Here is a 24,933-nt window from a genome sequence, read left to right as displayed (position 1 = left end):
AAAGGATGTTTTTTTTTGTTTATCAATGGGTTATGAATAGGATAATTAATATTATTTTTAAGATAGCTGATTAGAAAGCAGGAGAAAACACAGCCACATGCCGCCGGTTGGAACCGAACCCACGACCTCCGAATTTCGCGAACCCACTACTTTCTAATCTCGCGAATTTCGCCTTATGACATAAAAGTCATAATGAGTCCCTCTTTTCTCTTTCCTTGTCTGTTTTACACACCGTTTTATACGAAAGTATATAATCATTTTTAGAGGTTGTTGCTTGTTCGTTTAGTCGCAAACCTGAAACAAACGTTCCTGACGCTTTGCTAGTGTGCTCATTGGGGGGGACACGGGTTTCCTTTGTCTTGCCACCCCTTGTGTACTGCTGCCATATATGTATTTTTCACAGTCTCGGGTTTTAGGCAGGGTGTTACTGATTCTTACTAAAAATCACGGCGAAATTATCAAAATGATAGAGAAGAAATGCTTCGACCACCGCTGAGAAGATTAAAAAGTGGTTGCTTGATTCGGATTTATTCTGTTTCTGCATTCTAGTACCGGGAGTCTCAGATCCCTTGCCAATATTGTGTGTATGTGTGTGTGTGTGGGGGGGGGGGGGTGGGGGGGGGGGGGGTCTGAGACGCCTCGAAAAGCAAACTACGCAGTATCTGTAACAAGGGCTAAACGAAACGTGAATTTCATAAACTAAACTAGTATTTTTTTTCTCTTGACTGAAATTTGGCTCTTGCCTTGTTTCTTGTTGTTGTTGTTGTTGTTGTTGTCACTGATAGCTGTGCAACAGTGAGTAATGCTTTTGTTTGCTATTTGCCTTGTTTCTATCTGCTGTTGTATAATGTGCCACAACAACATATAACTGTCCACTGTACCCGTATTTACTGTGTCGCCTTATGTTGCAAACCAGTGTATTTCCGCCAAATGTTAAGGCCTGGTGCCCGTGGCGTAGTCAAGCTGTCAGAAAACAGCTTTTACTAAAGAATTTGCCATCATATACTGCATAAAAATTGTCATTATTTTTATTATAAGCAAGGTAGATACACAATCCAAAGTGATGTTTACTACACCTTACGGGTCATAGGTAAACAAGAACCTGATGACCCTGTGCAACCAGTGCTAGATTCTACACATAGATACTAGTGGTCATGAGCAAATAAGTAGCGCTTATTTTAACCTCATTCAACGTTAGAAGCAGCCCTAAGACAGCCTCATGAATTCGGTGATGAAATAACATGTAGTTCGGTTCTATAAAGCGCGTTGTAATGCAAAAAATGAAAAAGAAAAACTTTGTGTGTTTGCTCTGTGGCTGTCCACAACTTTAACCCGAACCACTTCGCGGCTTGTAGACAATGGTATTGGACGTCTCGAAGCGACTCATGAGCTATGAGGGTTGCCGTAGTGAGGGTTGCGATATATTTTAGACCACATGAGGTTTTTTAACGTGCCATGACATTGTACACCACACGGGCGCCTTAAGCGCTCTGCTTCTAAAGAAACGCGGCAGTCGCGGCCTGCATTAAACCCGAGTCATCCTGCACACTAACCGCGCACTCTATCCACTGAGCTACACAGGTGGGTACCGAACCACTTTGATTTTAAGCATTAAAATTACATTAAACCCTCCTATTAATTTTGGTGCTACATTCAAATGAAACTGACGTTAGTATCAGCAATATATGGCACAAAAGTGAGCCGTTTCGCAACTTAAAAGTCATTACTAGTAAGAAGCGGTTAAGTTGCAGGGTGAAATAAATTATGCTGTAGCAAAGCATACGAGTAAGGGTGAGCAATAATGTGCATCTGTCTTCTTAGTTCCATTTTGCTGATAGACTGGGCATCCATCTTCCTGACTTTTTATTTTGTAGAAAAATGAAATTTGTACCGGGAAGCAATCCCACTTTTGCTGAGTATGAAACTCAATGACCCTTTCATTATAAAAACGCTCAGAAAGCGCTAACAGTGTTTAATTATTCTTACAAAGAGCACTCTTCGTTACGCTATTCTGTATTAAGTAGTAGTAAAACATTCTATAATCCTGCTAATAATTTGTTTACAACGCTACAAAGAAATTCGGGCCTCCTTTTTATGCTTCCACGAACACTGTTGCGGCTACTGCTATAAGCAGCGGAAACAAGATGGCACCACTCAACCCAGCTAAAGTAATAAATCCCCTAACTTACCTACTGATTATTGCCGGTACTCACACGTACTTAATATGCGAGTAAGTTAATAACAGTGAGCTACTTATGTAGCGAGGCGGTACGGGTCTGTTCTCTTACCGTAGAGACTAATTGGATTTTGTTGGAAGCGGCCGACAGCACAATCTTTATGGACCACCCTGAACTCTAACCTAAAGCATGTTCTCTTTGCAGATCAAATATTACATCACAAAAGGCCTCTTTAAAACAACGAAAACGAAAAAAATCAAATAAAAATGTTCTGTATGGCTCTAGGTTTAGCTGCGGGATTTTGTCGAATTGAAGTATATTTACGGACACATTTGGAACGGAGAGCAACATAAAGTTCATTCTCTTCAGACTGAATAAAATTCTAGCAAGTAAAATTCAGCTCACAAGACGAACAAAGACGAAGCGTAACCATGCGCAAAGCAGTGGTTACCAAATCTGCACCGTCTGCCATACTGATGTGCTGCTATATTTTTTGTTGTTGTTGGCATGAGCGTTACTTCGACTTTTTGGTAATTTCATTCCGGCATAACCGCTCACTAGTCGAGGCAACAAGATTAGCTGTGCCTGGAGAGAAAAAAGGAGGAGAGACTTTAATGAATTCAGGAGAAGTCTGCCTGGTTGTTGGCCTAGCATGCTACTGAGACTGGCATGCTACTAAGCATCGGCTACTGAGATTGGTCATCTGATTGGCCCGAAAAGTACAAACCAATTTAACGAACGAGGTCTTGCACACAGTTTCTTTATTCTGGCCCTAGAAACGACAGTCACAAACCCTAATCGCCTTCTCGAATTTGACCACATCGTGTTCCGCTGGTTATCACGGCTATGCTTCCATGTCGTCAGCTGTTGATACTCACCAGTCGTCATGCGCTGGCTAATCGAGGGCCCATCATTACAAAAAAAAAAAAGGCTTTCTCGTTACAGTGGTGCCGTATTCACCGATCTGCTTCCAAGTTGCTCTGGCTATCGCCTTGCGGAAAAATGCCGGCCTTAAGATCGGATAAACAGTGACACCTAGCCCTCACCCCATGCTTGTGAAGACATTTATTCTCCATCTGCGCTTTCAACTGTTCTCCTTGAATGTTCATTTGTTGTTCATGCCCTCCTCTTTCAGTCAGAAAAAGAATCCGCTCGTCCTCTGTCCACATAGAGTGACACTTCTGCTTTGCTGGCTTTCCGACTGACACTGGGGAGCGCTACAATCAAGACAAGGACACAACACATAAGAACACCACGAGACACGAGCGCTCGTGTCTCGTGGTGGTCTTATGTGGTGTTGCCCCTTGTCTCAGTCTCAGTATGTACGACCAACTAGCCCCCCACAAAGCTTTTCTGGATTTCCCCTTCGCTTTCGCGTTGTTTTTACTTTGCAGCACAAACAGGAAGGTTTTCAAGCCTAAAAGCTCTAAGAAGCTTGGAGCGACCTCTAAAGCCCCGAACTCGGCTTTGAAAAAACCGCAGAAGAGGAAAAATATAATTTGCGAATTGTACGAACGCAGAGAGGAGCAGATTGCACCTTAGGGATATTTCAGACTGCATAACAATTGAGCTTTTCAGCAGTGTTTAGACTTTAACACAGCTCATAAACAGACATAATACTGAGCGTCACATAATGGTAGGAAGGAAAATAAATTCATACTGCTATTCAAACTCGGGCTTTGAAAATAATAAAGCACATTACTCATAGTTAAAAACACTAAATTTTATTTCCAAAAGCGGTAAACAACAAAAAAGGCGTACCCAGACAAAGCTGCATGGAGGAATTTATCAAAAGATGCACATACCTGCCCACACAACTCGCTGTCTTTTAATACCGCATTATTGGACTGTTTACGCCCAAAAGAATAGACAGACGCACATCGAGGGAAACCACCTGCATGTCTTAAAGGGGGCCCCAACCGTTTGTTCAGAATTTCACGTTATTCTAAGATTCGAACATATGAAGCCTGTAGGCAAAGCATACCAAGTTTTTGTGCGTTCTAGCCTTTAAAATGGTGACGTAATAAACGATTAAGATGAGGAATTCTCCTCACAGCGTTTTGGAAGTGCGGAAAAGGTCGGTGATGGTGTCAAGCACACCGAGATTTCAAACTTCCTCTGCACTCGCCTACTCCCTGCTAGGCGTCGTCGGATACCGGCGAACAGCACTTCGCAGGTAATTGGTTTTCTTCCTTCAAAGCAAGCGTTTCTGCGTTAGAAATGTAATGCAGTAGATTACGTCATTATGCTGCCCCCAACAGGTCGATCTGCCCTGCAGAGAAGCCTGAAAACATCCACAACTTTATTCGTTGGCTACGTCACCATTTCCGATGGTAGTATAAAACACTTCGCACGATAAGCTAATCTCATTCGGCCGCTTTAAGCTCGTCGTATTATAAAACGCCTTCGAAGGCCCTTTAAGCATCCGATTGGACATTATAAAGGAGTGTCCCGTAAAAGTTTATTATGTACGATCAAGCAAATAAGATTCGCTTCAAATATTTCAGCACTTCTGGTGACGCGGCCGCACTTTATGATATGGAGCTTCCGAAGCTCTATCTTTCTTTCTTTTTAGTACTACAGACCTACAGGCCTCTTCTGCGCAGAAAGCGACGATTCCCTAGCGGCTGTGTTTCTCTGGAGCAGGGAAGCTGCAGTGCAAAGACGCCAAAAGCAAAGCTGTTGACCGGCGCATTTTGCTCACAAGTGACAGTCCTTGAGGGCATAGGATGAGGATTTGTCGACCACCCACAGGTCAAGCGCACTACAGGGTTACATAAATGATAATGAAAATATCTCACTCACTTCCACTTAGATACCACTACGACTTGTTTTGTGCGATAATAGCAGGGAACCGGCTACTAGGTGTTTCGGGGACGCCCACCTCTAATTTTCAAAAGTACCGTTTTTTAGGCAACAATAAGTTCTTTGCGGAAAAGCAAAGCCAATTTTAGCGGACGTCAAAAAACAGGCGAATCATGCTAACTAGTAGAGTTATCATCTAAAGAGCAACATTTAACTATTACCGATAGGCGCGTGATTGCAATTAGAGAATTGCATCTGACCATTAGTAACACCCATATGTGGTTTTAGAATTTCCCGAACACGATTACCCTCCTCGCAGTGAGTCAACTAATTTGGGCGACTTCTCGCGCCATTCGAAAACCCCGCGCCTGCGGGAAGCGCAATGCGACGTCAATCAAATCTGTGAGAAGCACGTGCCGTGCGACAACCCCCGCCACCCCCCCCCCCCACCCTCCCCCTTGTGCTGTTGTGCTCACCGCTCCTCGCCGCGTCACTGCTCGAGCGTGGGCGTGGCAGATATTCTCGCCTGGTATGTGCGTCACAGACTTATGCCGTGGTTTGATAGACGTCGCTTTGCGCTCTCCAAAATCGCTCGGTTTTCAAATGGCACGAGAAATTGCCCAAATTAGTCGGGTCACAGCGGCGACGGTAATCGCGTTTTCGAAGCTTTAAAAACTGATACGGCAATTACTAACAGCCAGCTACAAATATCTAATTGCAATTCAGCGCATATAAGTAAAAGGTATAAAGTCAGCTATTATAATCTATAGATATAGTTAATCAGTCTACAAGTTAACATGATCCGCCTGTTTCTTGACGTGCCACAACCAGAATATGCCGCAAAAAGATTCTCTCTACCGAAAATACCCATTTTTTTAGCAATTGGTGGCGGGTTTCTCTGAAACGCCGCGCAAATATCCTCGTATATATCGCACAGCAGCGTACCCATGGATCGAAGACTGCCCAAAAGGAATGTTTTTGGAGAACAAGCGTTTAATTTTGAGTAGACTGAAATAACTCCACACGCAAATCGCAAGAAAGAGACAGCCACACAGCTCTGTAGCAAACAGACGTGGGACAAGATTCGCAGTGGTAAAACTACTGATGTACCGAGCGTAAACCTTGACAGGGCGATGACAGAAACTTTGAAAAGTAATAAGCACGCTGGCCTATTCCTAACGCTGCTCATCTTGTCTAAAGTCAATACCGCTGCCGTAGGGTTGGTGACGCCATCTCGCGGAGGCAACCAATCGTAGTGCACAACTAAGTAGTACCTTAGCGGCTAGACACACGACCCAGATGTCGGCCGCACGTGCGCGGCATCCCGGACAGCGCAGCAGTCCGCCAGGCTGTCCAGATGTATGCAGAGCATGGCGCGCGCGAGCAGCCTCCGAAATGATGACGGTGACGACAATCCATTTATTAATGCTCCGAAGACGAGCCTCCCACGATGAGTTGGCACTGCCCCCCCCCCCCCCCTTCTGCACGTGCACCAGACTGCTCTCCCGGCTACTCCTTCAGTCGCGGCGTTCTTCGCAGGGCTCCCCACGTCGGTCCTTAATCAAGGCGCACGCTACCCGACCCACGACCGCACTTCGAGCCTCCTTCTATTCGGTGAGGAGGGCAAGAGCCGACGGGCCGGACAACACAAAGATCCGCGTGGTTTATTATGGCGCGATTATGCTTTTGTCCCGGTTGGCGCGTCGCGTAGCCCCCCGCCTCTTCACAACGACGTCGACGAGCTGTGGCTAATGAGTGCAGTGGGAAAGAAATGGCCGCTGAGAAAGCGGTTGTCCCGCCGGGCCAGCCACTTCCGAGAGGGTGAATCGCGTGTCTCTCGCTAGCCCAGTGTCCCTTTCGCGCGCGTGCACACTCACTTGTACGCAGGTTGTCTGTACCTGCGTTTTCGGTATTGGCGTCTGTATGAATGTATGTGAGGTTCTCTGTGTGCGTCCGTGAATATGTTGCGCGCGTGAGTGCACTTCGATGTGTGTGTGTGTGTTTCTACGCGTCCTTAGAGGCACGTACCCGAGACTCGCGATAGGATGAACACTTGCCGTGACCGTCAGATGTCTTTGCGGGCATGTGTACGAGCGCGAAGGCGTTTAATGGGATCGCGGAGTCCTCTGCACGGCCGTCAAATAAATAAAATCGATTCCGCACCGACACTTCCAGCGGCGGTCTTTGGTGTGCTTCCGGCGTGTTTGGTCTCACCCTCTGGCACACCGCTCGTACACGCCTGTTCCTGTTTCTTAGAGGCGGTCACAAAGCGACTGGTCCTTCGGGTGTCGCGGATGGCGCGGTAGCGCCGACGTCTCACCTCGATCCTCCCGAAGAGTCAGCGGTGCGTGCCCAATCGGGAGTTGCGAAGAGTGTGTGGTACGGGGCGGAACCCCTGCCAGTGACAGCCTCCAGTCCGGCTATCGAATTTCTCCAATATGTTTGTTTTGAAGATCCTGGACGTCACCGCAATTGTTGAGGTTGTATTGAAACAGGGTGATGAAAATACGGATGACGTGACTTCTGTTTTGTTTCTCATTGTTCTCCAAAGGTATGAATGAGGAGTGTGTACAGCTTTTATAAGAAGTAAAGAACCCAAGAGGTTTGCTTCTAAGTCGTGTAGTTGGCCTCCTCCAGAATCCATGGAAGTTCTAACTTTCACTGGAGGGAGAACGAGGGTTATCTAAAGAGATTTGGAGCGTCGACGGTATCATGACGAGCCAAGCAGCATGGCCCACAATAAAATCATTTAGGCGCTATACTTCCGAAAAGCTGTCGACGTATGTATGCTAAACAAGTACCTTTTTTTTTTTCATTCTTCCGCAGGAACTAGTTTTCGCGCCTGGAGGCAACGTGGGTGGTTTAAATATCATAGCTTCGGAGCTAAGCATTAGATAATGCAAACATATATTTGTTTCTCTATAGAATTCAAAGTTTCGAGGTGACCTGCATGGCCTGCTTTCAGAAGGATGCTGACTGCGAAACGCATGCGGGAGAATGTGCGGTTTGGTTCACAAGCACACAGCTGAAACAGTACCGTGCTGAGTGTCATGTCACGCAAATGGACGAGACTGGCTACTCAAAATTTATACGCTGACGACAGTGTATAGAGTGGCGAGAGTCCGCTCTAAGAAGAATTAGTATTCTATTGACCCGGACGAAAGTTCTCGCAGGCTGCAGATCTTTATAGACTCGTCTGTTGAAAATAGCGCCCTCTTTTAGCCATCTGTATATGTTGCCCAATGTTGTCAAAAGATAGATAGAAGAAAATAGAGTTCGAATGTGCAGTGGCTTTCAATTTCAAGTACGCATTGACGTGAAAAACTCGATATGCAAAACCAAAAAAGAAAGGTGCATTATGGCAGAAAAGGGAAAATCGAAGTTTTCAACTGCTTCCCCGTATTTGGACAGGCGGAGTGACTAATCGCTTCATAAAATTTGGAGACTCTTATGCTGTTGTCTTACTTGGATAAAGTGGCCTCGCGTTTTTGAACGCATTTTTTTAGAATAACTAAGATACAGTACAGTACTGAGCAAGGGAACTTACTTTGTAACGTTTTAAAGCAAAAGCATTACTAGACCCTTTACGAGAACAGCCGGTGGCGCGCACGCGGTTGTGTGTGTGTACTCGCAGATGGCACAGAGAATCCAACAAATGACAAGAAAAAAGGTTCGTAATCAAGCGGCCGTATGACCCACACAGCAAGCCGGCCACAGCCGCTTCAGACAATCATATACATGTCGTTCGTCTCTAAATACTTGCCGCTTGCCCACCTCCATGTTGCGCCAGTTTTCCCGACATTAGAATCAAAATTGTGATGCAACCATCGGCCGTACAGCGTTGTAGGTGGTAGCATTCGCATGTATATGCGTGTGTGTGTACGGGGGGGGGGGGGGGGAGGGGGGGAGCGGCGTGTTCGTGGGTGCGTGTCAGTGCACTCAGGGACAGTATTAATGCTTTCGCATTCCCGCAAATAAGCAGCCGTAAATGTCTCTGCCGAATTTTTTTCATTTTCTTACTTTTACCTACCTGCTTGCCATAGTTCAGGCCCTGCTCTGATAACGTAGCCGTCGAGCGGCTGTGCTTGCCTGTTATTAGTGACTTCACAGGACGGCGCTGCGATTAATAAAGGGCAAAAGAGAGGAAAGTGAAAAAAACTCACAAAATACATTCATTAAAAAACACATTCTTGCTTGATCTCATGGCTCTCAGAAAGATGCCTTCGGTTTAACACTGCACGGATAGTGAATCACCCCTTTTAGTTACCAATACGCAGCTGCAAAATTTTCCTTTATCTCGCCCTCATCGGTGCGTGTCTCTTGCGTTTGTAAACGAAATTCCTCTTCGACCCATTCCGCACTAGCGATACCAACTGACCATTACAGAATACGTGGGTCATGTTGCCGGAAGTGTTTCTTGCACCCCGACTAGCGCCAATCGCGTCCCTGTGGAAAATTACGTCTACTCGCCCGTTGAACTTTACTCTCGCACTATCTGATCGGCTCGGCCGATTGACGCCACGAACGAATCCGTTTGCCCGCGGCAGCCTCCTTCAGCGTTCTCCTCCTGACTCGCACACACGCGCACTCGACGTGGTCCCTGTGTTCGCGATTATGCGGAGCGAAGCGACGCGAGGAGAGCGCATGCAGGCAGCGCGTTGCTTTCATGCGCGAAACCCGGCGTGCTCCCGTCGGGGGCCCCCCGTGATTGCCGGCGCGCTCTTTTCTTGCATCCGTGCGAACTCTGCTTTGCTTTGCTGGGCGCACTCTTGTTGCTGCTGCTGTTTCTTGCCGGCGACAACGGGTCTGCCCTAATCGCTCGCCTCATCTGCGAGCATGTATGCGTGTTGGCGTTGCGCGAACCGGTTAAGCCATGCCGCGCGGTGTATTGTTTTCTTGCTGAAGGGATCCTACGGTGAAATCTTAATAATGAGTGAATGAACCTTTGGTGTTGGGACGACACGTTGTCCTGGCGGTGGGAAGGGGATAGAGAGAAAAACGTAATTAATAATAACACCCTGATGTTGCGAAACGTTTTGCCCTACAGTGAATCGATCGTGTTTGGCTCAGAGTAAATCGATACAAATTGCTTCCGCATCAGAGTCCTCTTCATGTTTCTAAAATCATGATCACCAGAAAAGGATGCCTTTATACAGCCTGGAATCAACTGATGACAGGGACAGCACGAAGTGCTCGACGCTCTTAGTAGCCCGAAGCGCCAACCACATGAGGCGATGTGTGCGCTGGACGCGCAGTGCTATGGCAATAGCCGTCGCCTACTGCAACCGCTGGTACACCCACTCGAAGCTACGAGACTTCGCGATAGAGCGGAGCATTTTCTGTGTTCTTTTGTTGACGTCGGTTCAAGGTAAAGTCATCTCGCGTTATCGGGTTAGTATAAAACGGGTGAGTATAAGTGCACTAGTACCCCTTTTGAAAGAGTGAACAGCGTAACAAATGATAAAAGCGATGTTGCAAAACCCTATTTGGTAACAAATTGCATTTCTAAGAGACACAGCTAGAGTAGTGGCGCCCAGCTGTATTGTGTGGTGCTGAGACTTGCGAGAAACGAGGCATACAAATGCGGACAAAACTAAACGGAGCACGCTATTAAGCACAATCACGTACTTACTATAGGAAACGAAGAAACATTGTTCAGGCATAAGAACGCGCACTAGCGTCCACTACCAGCATGCGCATAACGCAGCTGACAATTTCATTTTGGCAAGACATGAGAAACGTTAGAAGGCAATACAAAGCTCCGTTTAAGGTTGCCCGCACTTGTTTTACCAGTTTTTCACTTAACTGTTGTGATTCATGGCTCACGGCGAAGTGCCCTTCGGCGGCTTCTTCGCTGAAACCAGCTATAAAAACAACCTACGCTCGCAAAATAGCATTATTGGAAGTTGCGTACCCGAAAAACCTTCTGCTTTTGTCTAGCCTCTCGAGCTGCTTCCGGCCGATCAGCGAAATTTTTTGCAAACACGCAACCTGAGTGACGCGATGAGCGACAGCGGTTCGGCTGCTGCCAGCCCATCGTGCAATTGCTTCCCGAGGGGTGTCGCCAATATTTGTTACGTCATATAGTTAGCGCTTGAAGGAGCCAGGATTTCTAAGATTTGAGGAATTGAGCGCGTTTAACGCCGCACTAAAGCGTTTGATCGATTTCAGCGTTATCGCGGTTCATTCTCCTTAGGTGACCTCGACCGACAGTCTGAGCATAGCTATTAAATAAAAAAACCACCCACCTATCACATTTTTTCACGAAAAGACGCCTTAATTCACGTGATCTTTCACGTGAGCACAAGCAAAATGCTTGACCGGGCTTATTTAAATTCTCTGCGTGGTGGTAGCTTATCATCTTGGCCTTGCATTTGTGGGCAAAAAGTAAATACAAGCAGCTTAATATGAGCACTTTTTCAGCCTTACAACTCGTTATCCAGTGTATATAAGTTTCTGATTTGTTCTTTAAGGGAACACTGTAAAGAAGGTGCGCTCGTAAGAGAACTGCCTGCGTGAGTATGTGAGAGGCGCAGCAGGGAGTCCGGTGGGCGTGAAACCGCCATGTAGGTCACGATTTGTTTCCTAATGTGATGAGGTCGAATCTGATGCCGAAAATCCCCTGCGCTAGTTGCTGACCGCGGATCATCTTTGTAAAGAATCTTATGGTGCACTTATATGGCTGCCTCCAAAGGAACAAAACTAAACTAACAGGCATGTACACTCCACTTTACAAGTGTTTAAAAGACGTCACAGGCATAGGAATCTCATATTATGCGCAATATTATCAGCTGATGCGTGATCTTGCTCATTTTGCTTTTTATACATTTGCAGTGTTTTCCTTCGTCTCCGGTTAAGGGTCAACCAGCCATAGCAACTGTACCAGGAATAACTACTGCGAATCATGTTTGGTCCCCTTATCACGGGCGCGACATTTACTGCTTAGAATCAGTTTAAAAAAAAAGCAATGCGATTCATCTTCGGTCGGCACGATCGCAACTTCTCACCTTCTTCACATATGCACACTTTATCTTTGCAAACGTTAGAATATAGGCGCACACGTGAGCGCATCATCATGCTGCACAAGATAGTTCACACGTCATCTGGCATTCAGGCACCCTTCTCATTCGTGTCCTTAAGCGCACGTGCAACCCAACGGAAACACCCATTAAACAACGTCCTTTTCAAACCACATATAGATTGCTTTAAATTTTCTTTTTTCTCGCTAACTTTTGAACTTTGGAATCGATTTGAAAGCTCACTTCGCTCATTGCAAATTGAAAATAGTTGTTCAGTTGCGTAACAATTTGACCTGTTGATCTGTTTTTAATACTTTTATGTTATCTATTTCTATGCTACACATGTTATTTGTTTTTACTTATGTATGTAACACTCCTGCTATGCCTGTCCTCCGAGACAGCAGTACTTGTAAATAAAAAATAAAAATAAAAATTCATCAATATGAGCAGTTAAGCAGAAGTTTCGACAGTGGAGGTAGAAGCCATGTCCGCTGAAATCTACATGGTAGTATATGCCGTGTTGCATGGTATGGCTCTTTTAACGCGAGAGCGTTAAAGGCTCCGTTCGCCGGAAAATCCGGAGTCGGCGTTGTCGGCGTCGGCGTTGTGAGTGAAAGGTCACGTGTTTGGCTCTGTCAGGGGGTCCCCAGAGAGCCACCAAGGGGGAAGGTGGGCCACCTATGTCACGGGACCTTGCGGCGTTATCACAACCTGCCCATCGGATAGTGAGACTGCCCACCGTGGTTGTTGGCAGTTAAGTTAATTATCGGTCGCTCGGGAAGAGCAATCTGGGCCGCACAAGGCCCACCGCTGGGAGCACCTGCCATCGCAGGGCAGTGACGCCTCACTTAACCGCTGCACCACTGCGCCAGGAAGGGTATGAGGACTCTCAGGGGGCTGTGAATGCTAAGTAGAGAATGACTTTCTGCAAATATGGGAATTAACCGTCATACTCTGAATGCGGAGCTTAAGTGTCTTCTCCAATTTTTTTATTTATAGTTCAGATTTTTTAGTATTTCTTAGTGGAGAGATAGCGATGCTCTAAGGCCTTAATTTTTAATCTGGTTGCTTTTCATCGTTAATTCATATATTCAGTGTGGTCGAAACGCCAGTGACCACCGCTGTCAAAATTGCAGATACTTTCCAATACATTCTGTCATTCATTTATACTCCAGAATTCAGCAGCTCTGTCGATTGTCCTTGCAGGTTTAAAGTGAAATGAAATGTGTAGTATGACGAGCGCTGCCCGAACGACTACATGAAGCCGTTATTGTTTGGGCGCATCTTGGGTTCGTGACCGCATTACGAAGCACTTTACATAATCCTCATTCGAATTTGACTATCGGGATAAGGCACTAAAATCAATTTGCTGCGCAGACTATATCTTCTGCCAACATCTCGACAGGAATGTAAAGAAAAAATTTTAAACGTTACAGTTTTTCTGTTCAATGATTGTGTGTGAATAGGGGGGCTAACTTTTTGACAACAATATTCACAGTTCATTCGTCAACCTATTTGATATATACTTTTATACCGTGGCAGGTTACAGACCTTGGTTGATATCTGTTAGCCCTGATGCCACAGGCTCCAGCTGCTGTTACTAAACGAGCAAAGGATCAACCACCAAATAATCGTACCAAAACGGAGACTTGGGCTTCTATTGGCTATTGCGGACTCTGTGCAACGAAACCTATTCATAAACTGACTGGTCTTTACTCCTCATAACACAGGGCTTCCTTATGGTTTTCCATAACTCACGATTAATCAGTTTGCTCTCCAAAGAACAAAATTAAAAATACAAATGAGGAACCTGCTCCCCAGTGACGCCATACGCAATCCCAGAGTTCTCTGCTGGTTGTGTCTTTGATGCGTAAGCACGAACACTGTGTTGGCGCGCGTTTTTAAATTGAGTAAAGCTGGGATTTGGGTGAGTCGGTAAGCATTCATAATGGGTGAAAAACGCAACAAAGGCGGGACAAAGACAATACAAGCGCTGTCTTCCCTCTGCCCCGCCTTTTTTGCGCTGTTGGCACACCACGAGCGCGTTCTTATACAAACTTTCGTCCTTCAACGCCCCGAACTCGGCGCTGCGCAGGCCTGTTCCAGGCTGTTTTCTTGACGGACGCAGGGATTACCAGGATTAAGTTCAAGCCTTCGCAGTTCGCAACCCCCCACACAAGAAAAGGCTTCTTTCTGCCTCTTCCAAGCAGCGCAGCCGAGACACACCTTTGCGCGCTGGGCAAAGAGTCGTGGCCCGTCGAAGAAGATGCTGCGGAGCGGGCGAGCGGGAGACGACGGATGAGCGCGGGACCGCTCTCTCGCCTGGGCCCCGCAGGAACCATTCTTCGCCAAAGAGGGTGCGAGGAGGAGGCGGCGAAACCTCTCGGCCGCCAACGGCGACGCTGTCCGGGCGCCGTCACTTTCCCCTTCTTCGAGCCTCCTTACAACGAGATGACCCGCAACAACGTCAGAGGGGGGTGGGGGTCGCCTCTCATCACCGCCTAGCGCGGGGCCGGGGTATATATACGGACGGCCATTCAGCCATGGCCACAAACCGCACCGCCATGGCTTCTCCGGGGATTAGCACGGGCAAGGTAGGCACCGCACGTTCTTTGGCGCCGTCCCTCGACGGAATCGCGTGCTGGCGAGCGCGTCGACGAGCAGGGTCACGTGGAAGTGCTTCTGGAAGGTTTCCGATGGACTGCACCCTGTGGTGGAAAAGCACGTTGCGTGGGGTCAGAAGGACGGAGCTCTTCATTGCTTCCTGTAGGAGTTGGTAGCGTGGGCAGTGGACAGCACGCAGTGAACACCACCAGGCGCAGCCACATGGGGGTCCTGGTAGCTATTGGCAGTGTTTCAACTTTACTGCTTAGAGCGGAAGCGCGGACTGTGTGGTGCACTAGAAAGGTGGAGCGTACTGCGTGAGAACGGTGATTAGCTCTACTAGAGTATTTCGGAACCAAGCGGGTGATTTGGATAAGTTGTTGCGCTGGCTCCGGATACAACACCGCCATGTACGGAAGGGAACGGCGTGGTCAGAGCCTACGGGCACGCATCAGCGCTCATACCGTGCGTAGTAATTAGCGTATTTATCAAAATTTTGCGATGCCCTAGAAAAAACTGCTGTCGGTTGCGGACACAGTGAATTGATCTGAAACGCTTGATTTGCTAGAACGGCTGTTCATGATTGGTCGTGTTTTAATGCGTTACTTTTAGTTCGTTTAAACCAATATTCTCGATTGCACAGGTAACAGGAGGAGACAGATCGGCAGTCGAGGAGTGGTACATTTGTCAGGTGGTAGGCATAGTCGACGTTTACGTAACACTCTTCTGTAGCGAATCGCCAGCTGCTCAAATATAAAGGTCTCTCGAGTGATTTCGGCATCGTCGTTTGTAATCGCGCTGTTATATCACGGCACGTCCCTATCTCATTCACTTGAATGTCGGCAGCATGATAATCAGTCAGTTATGCATGTCGGCTGCCTGATACTGAATTCTTTTGGGCAGCTCATAATGTAAACTGTACATTTTATGGCAGGCATTCTCCTAAACGTGCGCAAAGATATGCAGAGAAGGTCACACGTTAGGCAATTAATTTCTCCGACCTTCTTCGTTAAGAACTGAATTATTGCAACAGAAGCAAGTGTTCAGCGCAAACAAGCGTTTAGAGTAAACTAACAGGCTGGACTCATATTCTAAATACCGCTATTCGAGACAGAAACGTTAATAACCAGTAAGCAGTATTTTCAGCAGATAGAAACTTCTCATTGTAACAGTTCCAATTGCAAATGTTCGTGCAGCCAACGCGTCATAAACAGAAAAAAAAGGAACGTCTTCACCAGCGTGTTAGAAAAAATTATAAAATCAGTGCTCTCGATAGATGAACTGAAAGCCCTGCTAAAGAAAAAGCGATTGCTCGTTTAGGCAGAAGCTTATCACGTGACCGCCCACGACGGTTCAATTGTTCCGCGGCGTACAGGAATTGCCCCTGCTTGCATTTCTCTCGACGGACGTAATTCGAGGTAACCACTTCCGAAGCAGCTGTCAGCTCCCATTCCCCTTGGCTTCGCTTCCCTTAAAAGGATTTCGAGTTCCCTTTTTTTCTTTCGTAACCCTCCCAATTGTCGCCGCTGAATCGCAGGTTAGCTCCAAAACAAACAAACAAGCACGCCAAGCTCCCCGCGCGTCGAGCGGGGATGTCGCAAGAATTCATTTGGTCATTGGGCAACCCTTGTTAGCGACTTGCCCTCGACACACTATTCGTCCCTCGCCATATTTCTCACCCTCTCTCATCACCCTCCTCGCAACCAAAATATGCTTCCACGTTTTCTGCAGGTCGTTCTTTATAACGAGACGACGCGTTGCGCAACGCTTACGTGACAGATCATCTCCAGCTCATTTTCCTTCTTCGTCATTGGCCGCGATGAAACAAAGCCTTTATGAAAACATGAGGATTCCAGGCAGACGCCTCTCAGTTATACTTGTCTTTCCTCGTGGAAGGCTTTCGCTTTCTTTCGGCTACGAAATTGCGAGGTCCGTTTTTTGCCACCACCGGGAGAGAGCGAGCGGCGGTGGCTGCGGCCCCGTTTCTATCAACAGTGATGTGCACTCGAGCGCGACTGCGGAGGATCGGCGACATCGGAAGTGATTCTGCATGCATGAGTGCTGCCGGCGCACAGCCGCTCCTATGGCCATTCTTGTTGGCTGCCGTGGACGGAGCAGCGCTCAGAAGCAAAGCCGCGCCACCGCGAACCGAGCGTCCTTCCTACTCCGGCCATTCTCTCTAAGGGCTCTTTTGTGCCCCCCTGCACTGACCGCTCGACTCTTGTTTTCCAGCGCCGTCCGCAGCTATTTTAATCAATGTCGCGTCGCGAACAGCTCGCATTGTGTTTGCGCTGTGCAGGCTATGAGAGCGACAAAAGAGGGTTGCGTTCGTGCAGATCGTCTCGAGAAGCTGATCATTATTTCGTACCGTTCGCGTTGTCTGAGCATGTTAGATGAAGAGAGCAGTTCATTGACGCTCGATACTATTCGAAGGCATCATTAGCTAAAGCCATATTTTCTTATATGCCGGCTATGGTACTCAATTTAGAAGAAGGGCTTTCTTTCTGCACGGCAAACCGACGTTGTTGAACCTCCTTCAGTCGCTGTTAGCTGCCTGTTCGTTTATTACTACCGCGCCCCGCTTAGTTAACCGCTCGCTTAATTTAGCTTCACATAGCATTGCTCTCGCTCAGACTTAATGCGTGGTCTGCGCCGATGGACTCTCACATAGTGTCTTTGTTCCAGGTGGTGACGTTGATATTCCTAATACTCTACGCAAACACCGCTCAATGCGAAGAAAAGAAGGTAGAAGCAAAGAAAGCAGTTAAAACGGTTCTTGAGCCCCTGAAGGCTTCAGCGACCGCACAGACCGGCTGGTATGAAGGCGTCGGCGGAGGCGGTGGCGGTGGCTCCGCACCGTGGGCTTCCGGAGGACAAAGCTACGGTGGTGGTGGCGGCGGCGCAGGACTCGGCCCGTGGGCTGACACCGGCAAAGGTTCTTCTGGCATCGGTGGTGGTTACGGAGGTTCCGGCGGAGTGGGACCTTGGGCAGATGCTGGCAAAGGTAACGGTGGCGGCGGTGGCTCATGGGCCGACGCTGGAAGTGGTGGATTTGGCGGTGGTGCCGGGCCGTGGGCAAGCTCGGGTAAAGGCTCAAACGGCGCTGGCTTCGGCGCGGGTGCTGGTCCCTGGGCTGGCGCTGGAAAAGCATCGGGAGGTGGCTACGGAGGCGGCGCTGGCGCTGACCCGTGGGCTGGAGCTGGAAAGGCTGGAGGATTCGGCGGTGCTGGGAAATCTTTTGGAGGATCCGGAGGACTTGGACCGTGGGACCAAGCTGGAGGCTTCGGAGGTTCTAAATACGGCGGCGGTGACGGCGGTGGCGGTGCATCTTGGAGCCAGGGCGGTGGCATTGGAGGAAATGGAAAGGGAGCCGGATGGGACTTCTCTCAGGGATCCAAGTTCGGCGGTGGCTTTGGAGGATCCGGCGGAAAAGGAGCAAGCTGGGACTTTTCACAAGGCTCCAAATATGGAGGCGGCGCTGATTCTTGGGATCAGGGTGGTTTCGGCGGAGGCAAGCTCGGCGGCGGAGGTGGTGGTGCATCGTGGGCCCAAGGTCAATTTGGAGGTGGCAAAGGAGGATTCGGCGGCGGCGCGTCGTGGGACCAGGGCGGAAAATCGTTCTCCCAGAACGCTCAAAGTGGACCTTGGAGAGGCAAAACAGCTGTACCTCAAGACTCGTGGGCGCCTAGTGGATCCGGCGGATATGGAAAGAACACTGTTGGGGTTGGTCCATGGGCCCAAGGTGGTGGCGCCGGAAAAAGTTTCGGTGGAGCTGACGCTTGGTTGCAGGACAGCCCGGCCGGAGCAGGTCCGTGGGCGCAGGGAGGCTCTGGAAATGGCAAGGCAGGATCCGGTGCTGGGCCTTGGGCGCAAGGGGGCGCTGGTAATGGCAAGTCTAGTTACGGCGCTGGACCTTGGTTTGGAAGCTTCGCAGGAGGCAAAAACGGAGCTGGCGGAGGCACTGCCTCTTGGTCCACAGGTGGAAACGGCAATGGAGGAAAGAAGCTTTCTTCTTCCGGTCCCTGGGATTCCGGAAGCTTCGGTAACGGTGCTAAGGGAGGAGCAGGCCCTTGGGCTCAAGGAGGAGGTGGATATAGAAATGGAGGCGCGAAAAGTTTTGGAGGACCAGCTCCTTGGGCTGGTGCCGGAAACGGAGGGGGTTCCAAATTCAGTTCTGGAGGTGGTCCCTGGGACCAGGGCGGATTTGGCGGAGGCGTGAGAGGAGGTGGACCGAAACCATGGGCTGGAGTTGGTGGTGGAAACGGCGGTGGAAGCGCTGGTAGCAGCTCCTGGGCTGGACAGGGTGGGTATGGTGGAGCAGCTGCAGGACCTTGGGACAGCGGAAAAGGAGCTAACGGTGGGGCTTCGTGGGACCAAGGAGGTTATGGCGGTGGAAACGGAGCGGGACCGGGCCCTTGGGCTGGGAAAGGGAAGTCTAACGGATTTTCGCAGCCTGACCTTGGAAGGTTCCCTGGCTCTACTCGCCCTTGGGATCAAGGTGGTTCCTACGGAGGAGGAGGAGGTGGTGGAAAGCCGGGTGGTGGTGCTGGCCCGTGGGATAGCGGCAGCTTTGGAGGAGGTAAGGGCGCTTCTGGAGGCCCTTGGGCTGGAGCTGGAGGAGCTGGAGCTGGAAAAGCACCTGGAGGACTTGGTGGTGGCCCGTGGGCGCAGGGAGGTGCGGGGCCAAGTGGATCTGGTCTGGGACCTTGGGATCAAGGAGGCTTTGGAGGCAAAAAGGGCGCTAACGGGGGTGGCGCAGTAGGACCTTGGGACAGCGGTTCAAAGTTTGGTAATGGTGGTGTTGGTGGTAGTGGCGGGGCCCCATGGAGTGGCAACGGAAACGGTTTCGGAGGGGGAAAAGGATATAATGGCGGGAGCTCCTGGTCTCAAGGTGGTAAATTTGCTGGTGGCAGAGGAAACGGGGGCGTATCATGGACGCAAACAATGTTCGGAGGCACAGGAGGTGGTCCATGGCAACAGGGAGGTTACGGAGGTCAGGATTCGTGGGCTGCAAAGGGAGGGTCCGGAAACGGGAAGTATGGCGGTAATGGCGGTGGCGGCGGTGCCGGACCCTGGCAAGGCGCTGGCGGAGGAGGAGACGGCGGTGGCTGGCAGGCTGACCAGGGCAGCGTTGGTGTTTTCATCGGAGACGTGAGCCAAAAGGGCAGAGGAGGTTTCGGTCAGCAGGGAGGACCATGGGCCGGAAGACGGAAGAACAACTACTTGCCTTCCCAGGGTGGGGCTAGCTGGGATAACCAGGGTTCGGGTCAGTTTGGAGGCGGCGGTGGTGCCGGCGGTTGGGATGCCGGTGCACAGAAAGGCCGCGGTTTCGGTGGCGGGTCCAGGGGAGGCGTTGGAAAAGTTAAGTGGAGCTTCAGCAGGAATGACCCCTGGGCACAGCCTCAGACCTGGTCTGGTTCCTGGACAACAGACGGAGCAGCACAGCAATACACTTCGACGGGAGTCGGCCAGATGATGTTCGGTGGCGTGGCAGACTGGATGACGGCCGACAGGTACAGCGCAAAGTACGGAGCAGGCGGCGGTGGAGGCGGCTGGCAGCAGCAACTCGGTCAAGGCAGCCAGGGGTCCTGGAGTGGAGGCGGCGGAGGTGGTGGCGGAAAGTGGTGACCTTTCACGCTGCAGCTTGTGTGAGCTTTGGTTAGTACCAATTTTAAACTTTACTATTACGACTGTGTGCTTCATTACTGACCGGAATTGACACAATTCCACGGCCTGCATTAGTGGCTCTACATCTCTTCAGGAATGTTTCGTCATTTCGTGTGCAGAGTGGGGATTGAATCAGACAAGCGAAACGATTAAAATATTTATTGGATTTTAATTTTCAAAGGCAAACGATACGATTTGAAATCCGGTCAAAAATGCCTGACGTTAGGCAAAATTGGTGACAGGAAATTGCTTACTTGATTATTAAAAAAGCTTGGAAGAGGAGTTTGTTTTGCGAGCATTGACAAATAATTGTCCGTCGTAGGACTACAGGCATTAGAACGGGTTTCGATATTGTCCCAAATTTAAGTCATCCAATTGACACTTTATTCAGACTGTTGGCGCAGTAGCCTGCATGAATCAAAGGTATTGGTATTACACTTTTGGCAAATTACGCTGATCCTCTGAACAGCGAATCAAGCCCATCAACTGTTTCAGGTGAAAAATGCAGTATCATCCATTATACACGCATTTTAGTGTTAAATCCCGCTTTTTGATGTCATGCCTGCAACCACATTTTTCTTCACTTTGTCAGCAGATGCCACGAACCCCGGGTTTTCATGAAGAACGGGAGACGTCAACGAGCTGGCGACGGTTCATCGTTGGCAAAGGCAATATTTTGCGCAGTTTTTTCGCGACTTCTCCTTTCCCAGAGCCACGCTCGCCTGTATAAAATTCAAGCAACGATTCATCTGTACAAACGCTAAGTATGCTGTGCCGATAGGCATTCTTCCGCCTTCATATAAATCAACCTCGTTGTAGACATCCTACACACTTCAATACGAAAGTCGTTATGTTGAATGTTGTCTGTATTGTTGTTAAGCTGAATGGTATTTTGTTTTTACGTACTCGAACTGTGCTGTACTATACGAGTTTTACCTCTGTTGGTTGTATGTGTGCCAAGACTGCTTGACTATTTGCCTGTTGACAGGATAGCGAAACTGCGCCACGTTTTTCTGGTCTGTGATGCGCTGCTTGTATCGCTCTGTTAGCGCTTCTGAGACAGCGGGCGCATTTGTTGATGTTGAAATGTTTATTGTACCAGCCTTGTTAAAACTTGCAGGCGCGTGCAAGTTGTATTCCCGGCGCCTGCACTTGTTTGCCGCCGATGAAATAAAACTGCACATAAAACGATTACCTGTCCATTTCTGGTGTTTTACGACATGAGTGCGCTTCGTTAATTCTACGGCAGCGAGGTTGTATTAACACCTATAAAAGTGTCAGTAATGCCTTTTTTTTGTTTTTTTAACTTTCCTGTTGTTGCACGTAGGCGCCTGAAGGCATTGTTCATAATCAAGGGCAGTCGACCACACATCTCTCTTAATGTCATACGTCAACAATAAATTGCTATACCACTCGCAGTCTTTGCTAATCGCGACATGAACTATACATAAAAACGTAAATCAGAAACCCGTTAAAGGCGTTCAAGGGCATTGAAGATAAAGTAAAGGTGGTCGGTGTTGATACATTACCAATTTCTAGCTAAAAAAGGATTGCTTTCACTGAAATAGGAGCATTTATGAGCTAAAAAAATTAGATACAAGTGGCGCCGTCATCGACAGATTTCGCAAGTAAATTGCTGTGCTTTAACCCAGCTTTTCGGTGCGGGTCTCGAAGGCTAAGCTACACCGCCATTTTACTTTCAAAACGGTGATCTCGGAGTCTTTTTTCGCTGTATAGCTCACGAGTTTGGTTCGAGTGGAGGGAAAATTTTTAAATGCCATTTTATCGGAAATAATTGCGTCTTTAGAGGCCGTGCAAGCATCAGCATGCCAAAAGGCCATATAACCAATCTTTAATAAGAACAAGGATAATATGGAGTTATCTACCCTGTCCCTTTCAGTTTAAGTTCGCATTAGAAGTGTGAACAGATTTCATATTACACATAACCGCAACATTGCCCTACAACTACATCGAAGCTACACGCAGACACTGGATTGCCGCTAGGTCTTCTAGCGCCGGAATGAGTGTAAAATGTGATAATACACACGTTGCGACGAATATAGCGTCTTGGGTGGGCTCTAGGAGACTATTTATAATCCGCGACCACACAGGTGTTCTTCAACTGCGAAGTTTCCTTTGTAGCCGTAGGGCTGCACTTTGGTGGATGGTAATAATGAGTAATCAATCCCCTATTACAAATCTACTCCACCTTGGAGGATTACCCAAACATTGCACCAACACTGCTCCCACTTCGAGTGGTTGGTCAATTCGCTCTCGCCCTATCATATGTTGGCCGACTCGGTTAACTCAGTTGGTAGAGCGACAGCCTCGGTGACGCGGTGGCCCCAGGTTCAAACCCCGGACCAGGATGAATGTTCCTTTAACTGTGAAGCTTTCGGTGGAAGCCGCATAGCTTTCTTTTGTAGCCGTAAACCTGGGGCTTGGGCGAATGCAAATCAGTAATTACTCCCTACCAAATGTCACAAAACGACCAATAAAAAATCACACGTTCTTTTTCGTTTTGCTGACGCCGACCATTGAGAGATAATAGTCATCGCTTTCTATTGGCTTCTTCCTTGATTCTTTACCCGGATGCAATCACGCGATGAGCAACCAACCAGCTCGAATTCGAGCCACACTTGACTGCTGTTGACCGATCGCAGGAAGGCATTTTGCATACCTGTACACAATAGTCTTCTAATCCATGCACCCTGAAGATTATCGCTATACGCTGTTCCCATAAACCCTTCAGCTACTTGCTCACCTAGTCTACCTCGCCTCCCTCTGCACTTGGACAGTGTCCTCATTTTTGACAACGCAGCAGCAGGTGCAACGTCTTCGTGAGAACACGCCTGCTTTCCCGCGGCCGTTAACGAATCACCTTCATTTGCCGACGCTCGAATGGTCGTCCGCCTTCTACCTTAGTGAGCAGGAACAGCATAGACTGCCCGTTGTTATGGAGATTCCTATCGGCCGTGTGTGAGCGCCGAACATGAGTTTCAGTTCGTTAACTGTAGCCAATGCGCCGAGGCATCTTGTGCCTGCCGTGCGCTCCCTCTTTGCTGTCCCAGAAACTAACAAAGCACTGTCGCACGCGAATGGTAATATCTGCTGGACCGTATATCGCACCGCATATGGGGCCGAAGCGGTTTCAAGCTGAACAGCCGTCATTCTTGCCTGATAGCATCTTCTTTGCAGACATAACTAAATCATTTTTTCGAAAGCAAGCTTTGAAGTAATGACAATAAATCAGACTCCATTCGGATTAGAGATAAGGGGAACGAAGCGTAACACCGCACCGATAAAGCATATCATTCATTCGCACGCAAATAAGAAAAATGTCGCAAAGTATTCTAACTAAGCAGCCTGAGCAGATTTCGCATTACACGAACTCGTTATTATCCTCATAATGAGATACTCGTGATCTATTAGTGAGAAGCTGTTGAGGAAATGCTTGCTTAGTGCCAGATTTTTCCCACCTCAAAAGGACACTGAGGATTGATCCTTCCACGTTTTATTCTAAACAAAAATGGACTCTCTGCGTCTTCCTGGACGTGCTGACGTGTCCCTTCCAGCAAAAAGAATCTATCGCGGAGAAAATCCGGTTTATAATCTTCATGCAAGTCGATTCTAACTGGCGACATCTTTAGAAAAAGTAACGATTGCCACCATTTTCAAGTAAATGGTGGTGCAGTTTAGTGTCTTTGGCCCGCGCTTAAAAATCTGTTTCGAAGTATGCATTTTACTTTCGAAATCTGCCGATGACGGCGCCACCTGTACGTTCTTTTTTATCTTTTCGGCCTTAAGAAGCCACCGGGGACACTTAAGTCTCCTTACGTGCTATGAATTCGAAAGCACTGAGCCCTGCTGTTGTTTCTGTTGGTGTGTTTGTAGCTGATAATGTCTGTGGTATTCTGCGAGTTTGTGTAACTTAGTTCGCATTGGCCACGAAACCACACACCATTCGGAGCTCCGTGGGTTAATGCCCATATATGCTCAATTGGTCATTCCCTATACTTAACATTCATAGATGGTGGCGAGCCTCATACCACCACTAGCACAGTGGTGCAGCGGTTAAGAGATGCGCCGCTGCACTGGCAAGGTGGCTGTTCCCATCACAGCCACCCGTAGGGGGGATTGTGCGACCCATGTTGATCTTCCTGAGCAACCTCTCACACAGCTGGCACGACGTTCCTCCGAACTTACCCATGCTTACCCGAGTTACTACCGGGTAACCGATTTACCGATTAACTCGGGCAAACTCGGGTAAGTGTCTACCGGAAGTAAACGCATTCTGTCCATGCCACGCATGAGGCAAGTAATGCTTACGCATTAGAATACTAACTGGTTTTTTGGGGAAAGGAAATGCCGCAGTATCTGTCTCATATATCGTTGGACACCTGAACCGCGCCGTAAGGGAAGGGATAAAGGAGAGAGTGAAGGAAGAAAGGAAGGAAGAGGTGCCGTAGTGGAGGACTCCGGAATAATTTCGACCACCGGGGGGTCTTTAACGTGCACTGACATCGCACAGCACACGGGCGCCTTAACGTTGTGCCTCCATAAGAACGCAGCCGCCGCGGTCGGGCTCGAACCCGGGAACTAAGGATCAGTAGCCGAGTGCCCTAACCACTGAGCCACCGCGAAGAACTCCGTTTTCGGCG

General features: G+C 48.6%; 1 protein-coding gene across 2 annotated transcripts; it reads left to right on the top strand.

Annotated features, from left to right (window-relative positions):
- The first annotated feature begins 14,523 nt into the window (after positions 1 to 14,523).
- On the top strand, positions 14,524 to 21,485 carry LOC144098543 (uncharacterized). Of its 2 annotated transcripts, none has more exons than XM_077631272.1 (3): positions 14,524 to 14,595; positions 17,291 to 20,263; positions 20,868 to 21,485. In XM_077631272.1, the coding sequence occupies exons 1-2, from the start codon at positions 14,545 to 14,547 to the stop codon at positions 20,231 to 20,233; spliced, it is 2,994 nt and encodes a 997-aa protein (XP_077487398.1). In that variant the 5' UTR covers positions 14,524 to 14,544; the 3' UTR covers positions 20,234 to 20,263; positions 20,868 to 21,485. The 2 variants fall into 2 exon arrangements, with proteins under 2 accessions (XP_077487398.1, XP_077487397.1); XM_077631271.1 differs by having other exon boundaries at positions 20,865 to 21,485.
- The last annotated feature ends 3,448 nt before the right edge of the window (positions 21,486 to 24,933 follow it).

Source organism: Amblyomma americanum, chromosome 7, assembly GCF_052857255.1.
Source record: "Amblyomma americanum isolate KBUSLIRL-KWMA chromosome 7, ASM5285725v1, whole genome shotgun sequence".
NCBI classification, from domain to species: domain Eukaryota; kingdom Metazoa; phylum Arthropoda; class Arachnida; order Ixodida; family Ixodidae; genus Amblyomma; species Amblyomma americanum.
Note: the sequence above shows the minus strand (reverse complement) of the source record. Positions and strands in the feature narration are given on the sequence as shown.

Excerpts from the sequence above, each read along its gene's own strand:
- LOC144098543 (XM_077631272.1), top strand. The coding sequence starts at position 14,545 with ATGGCCACAAACCGCACCGCCATGGCTTCTCCGGGGATTAGCACGGGC. Across the intron at positions 14,596-17,290 it reads CGGGGATTAGCACGGGCAAG|GTGGTGACGTTGATATTCCT; the intron begins GTAGGCACCGCA and ends TCTTTGTTCCAG.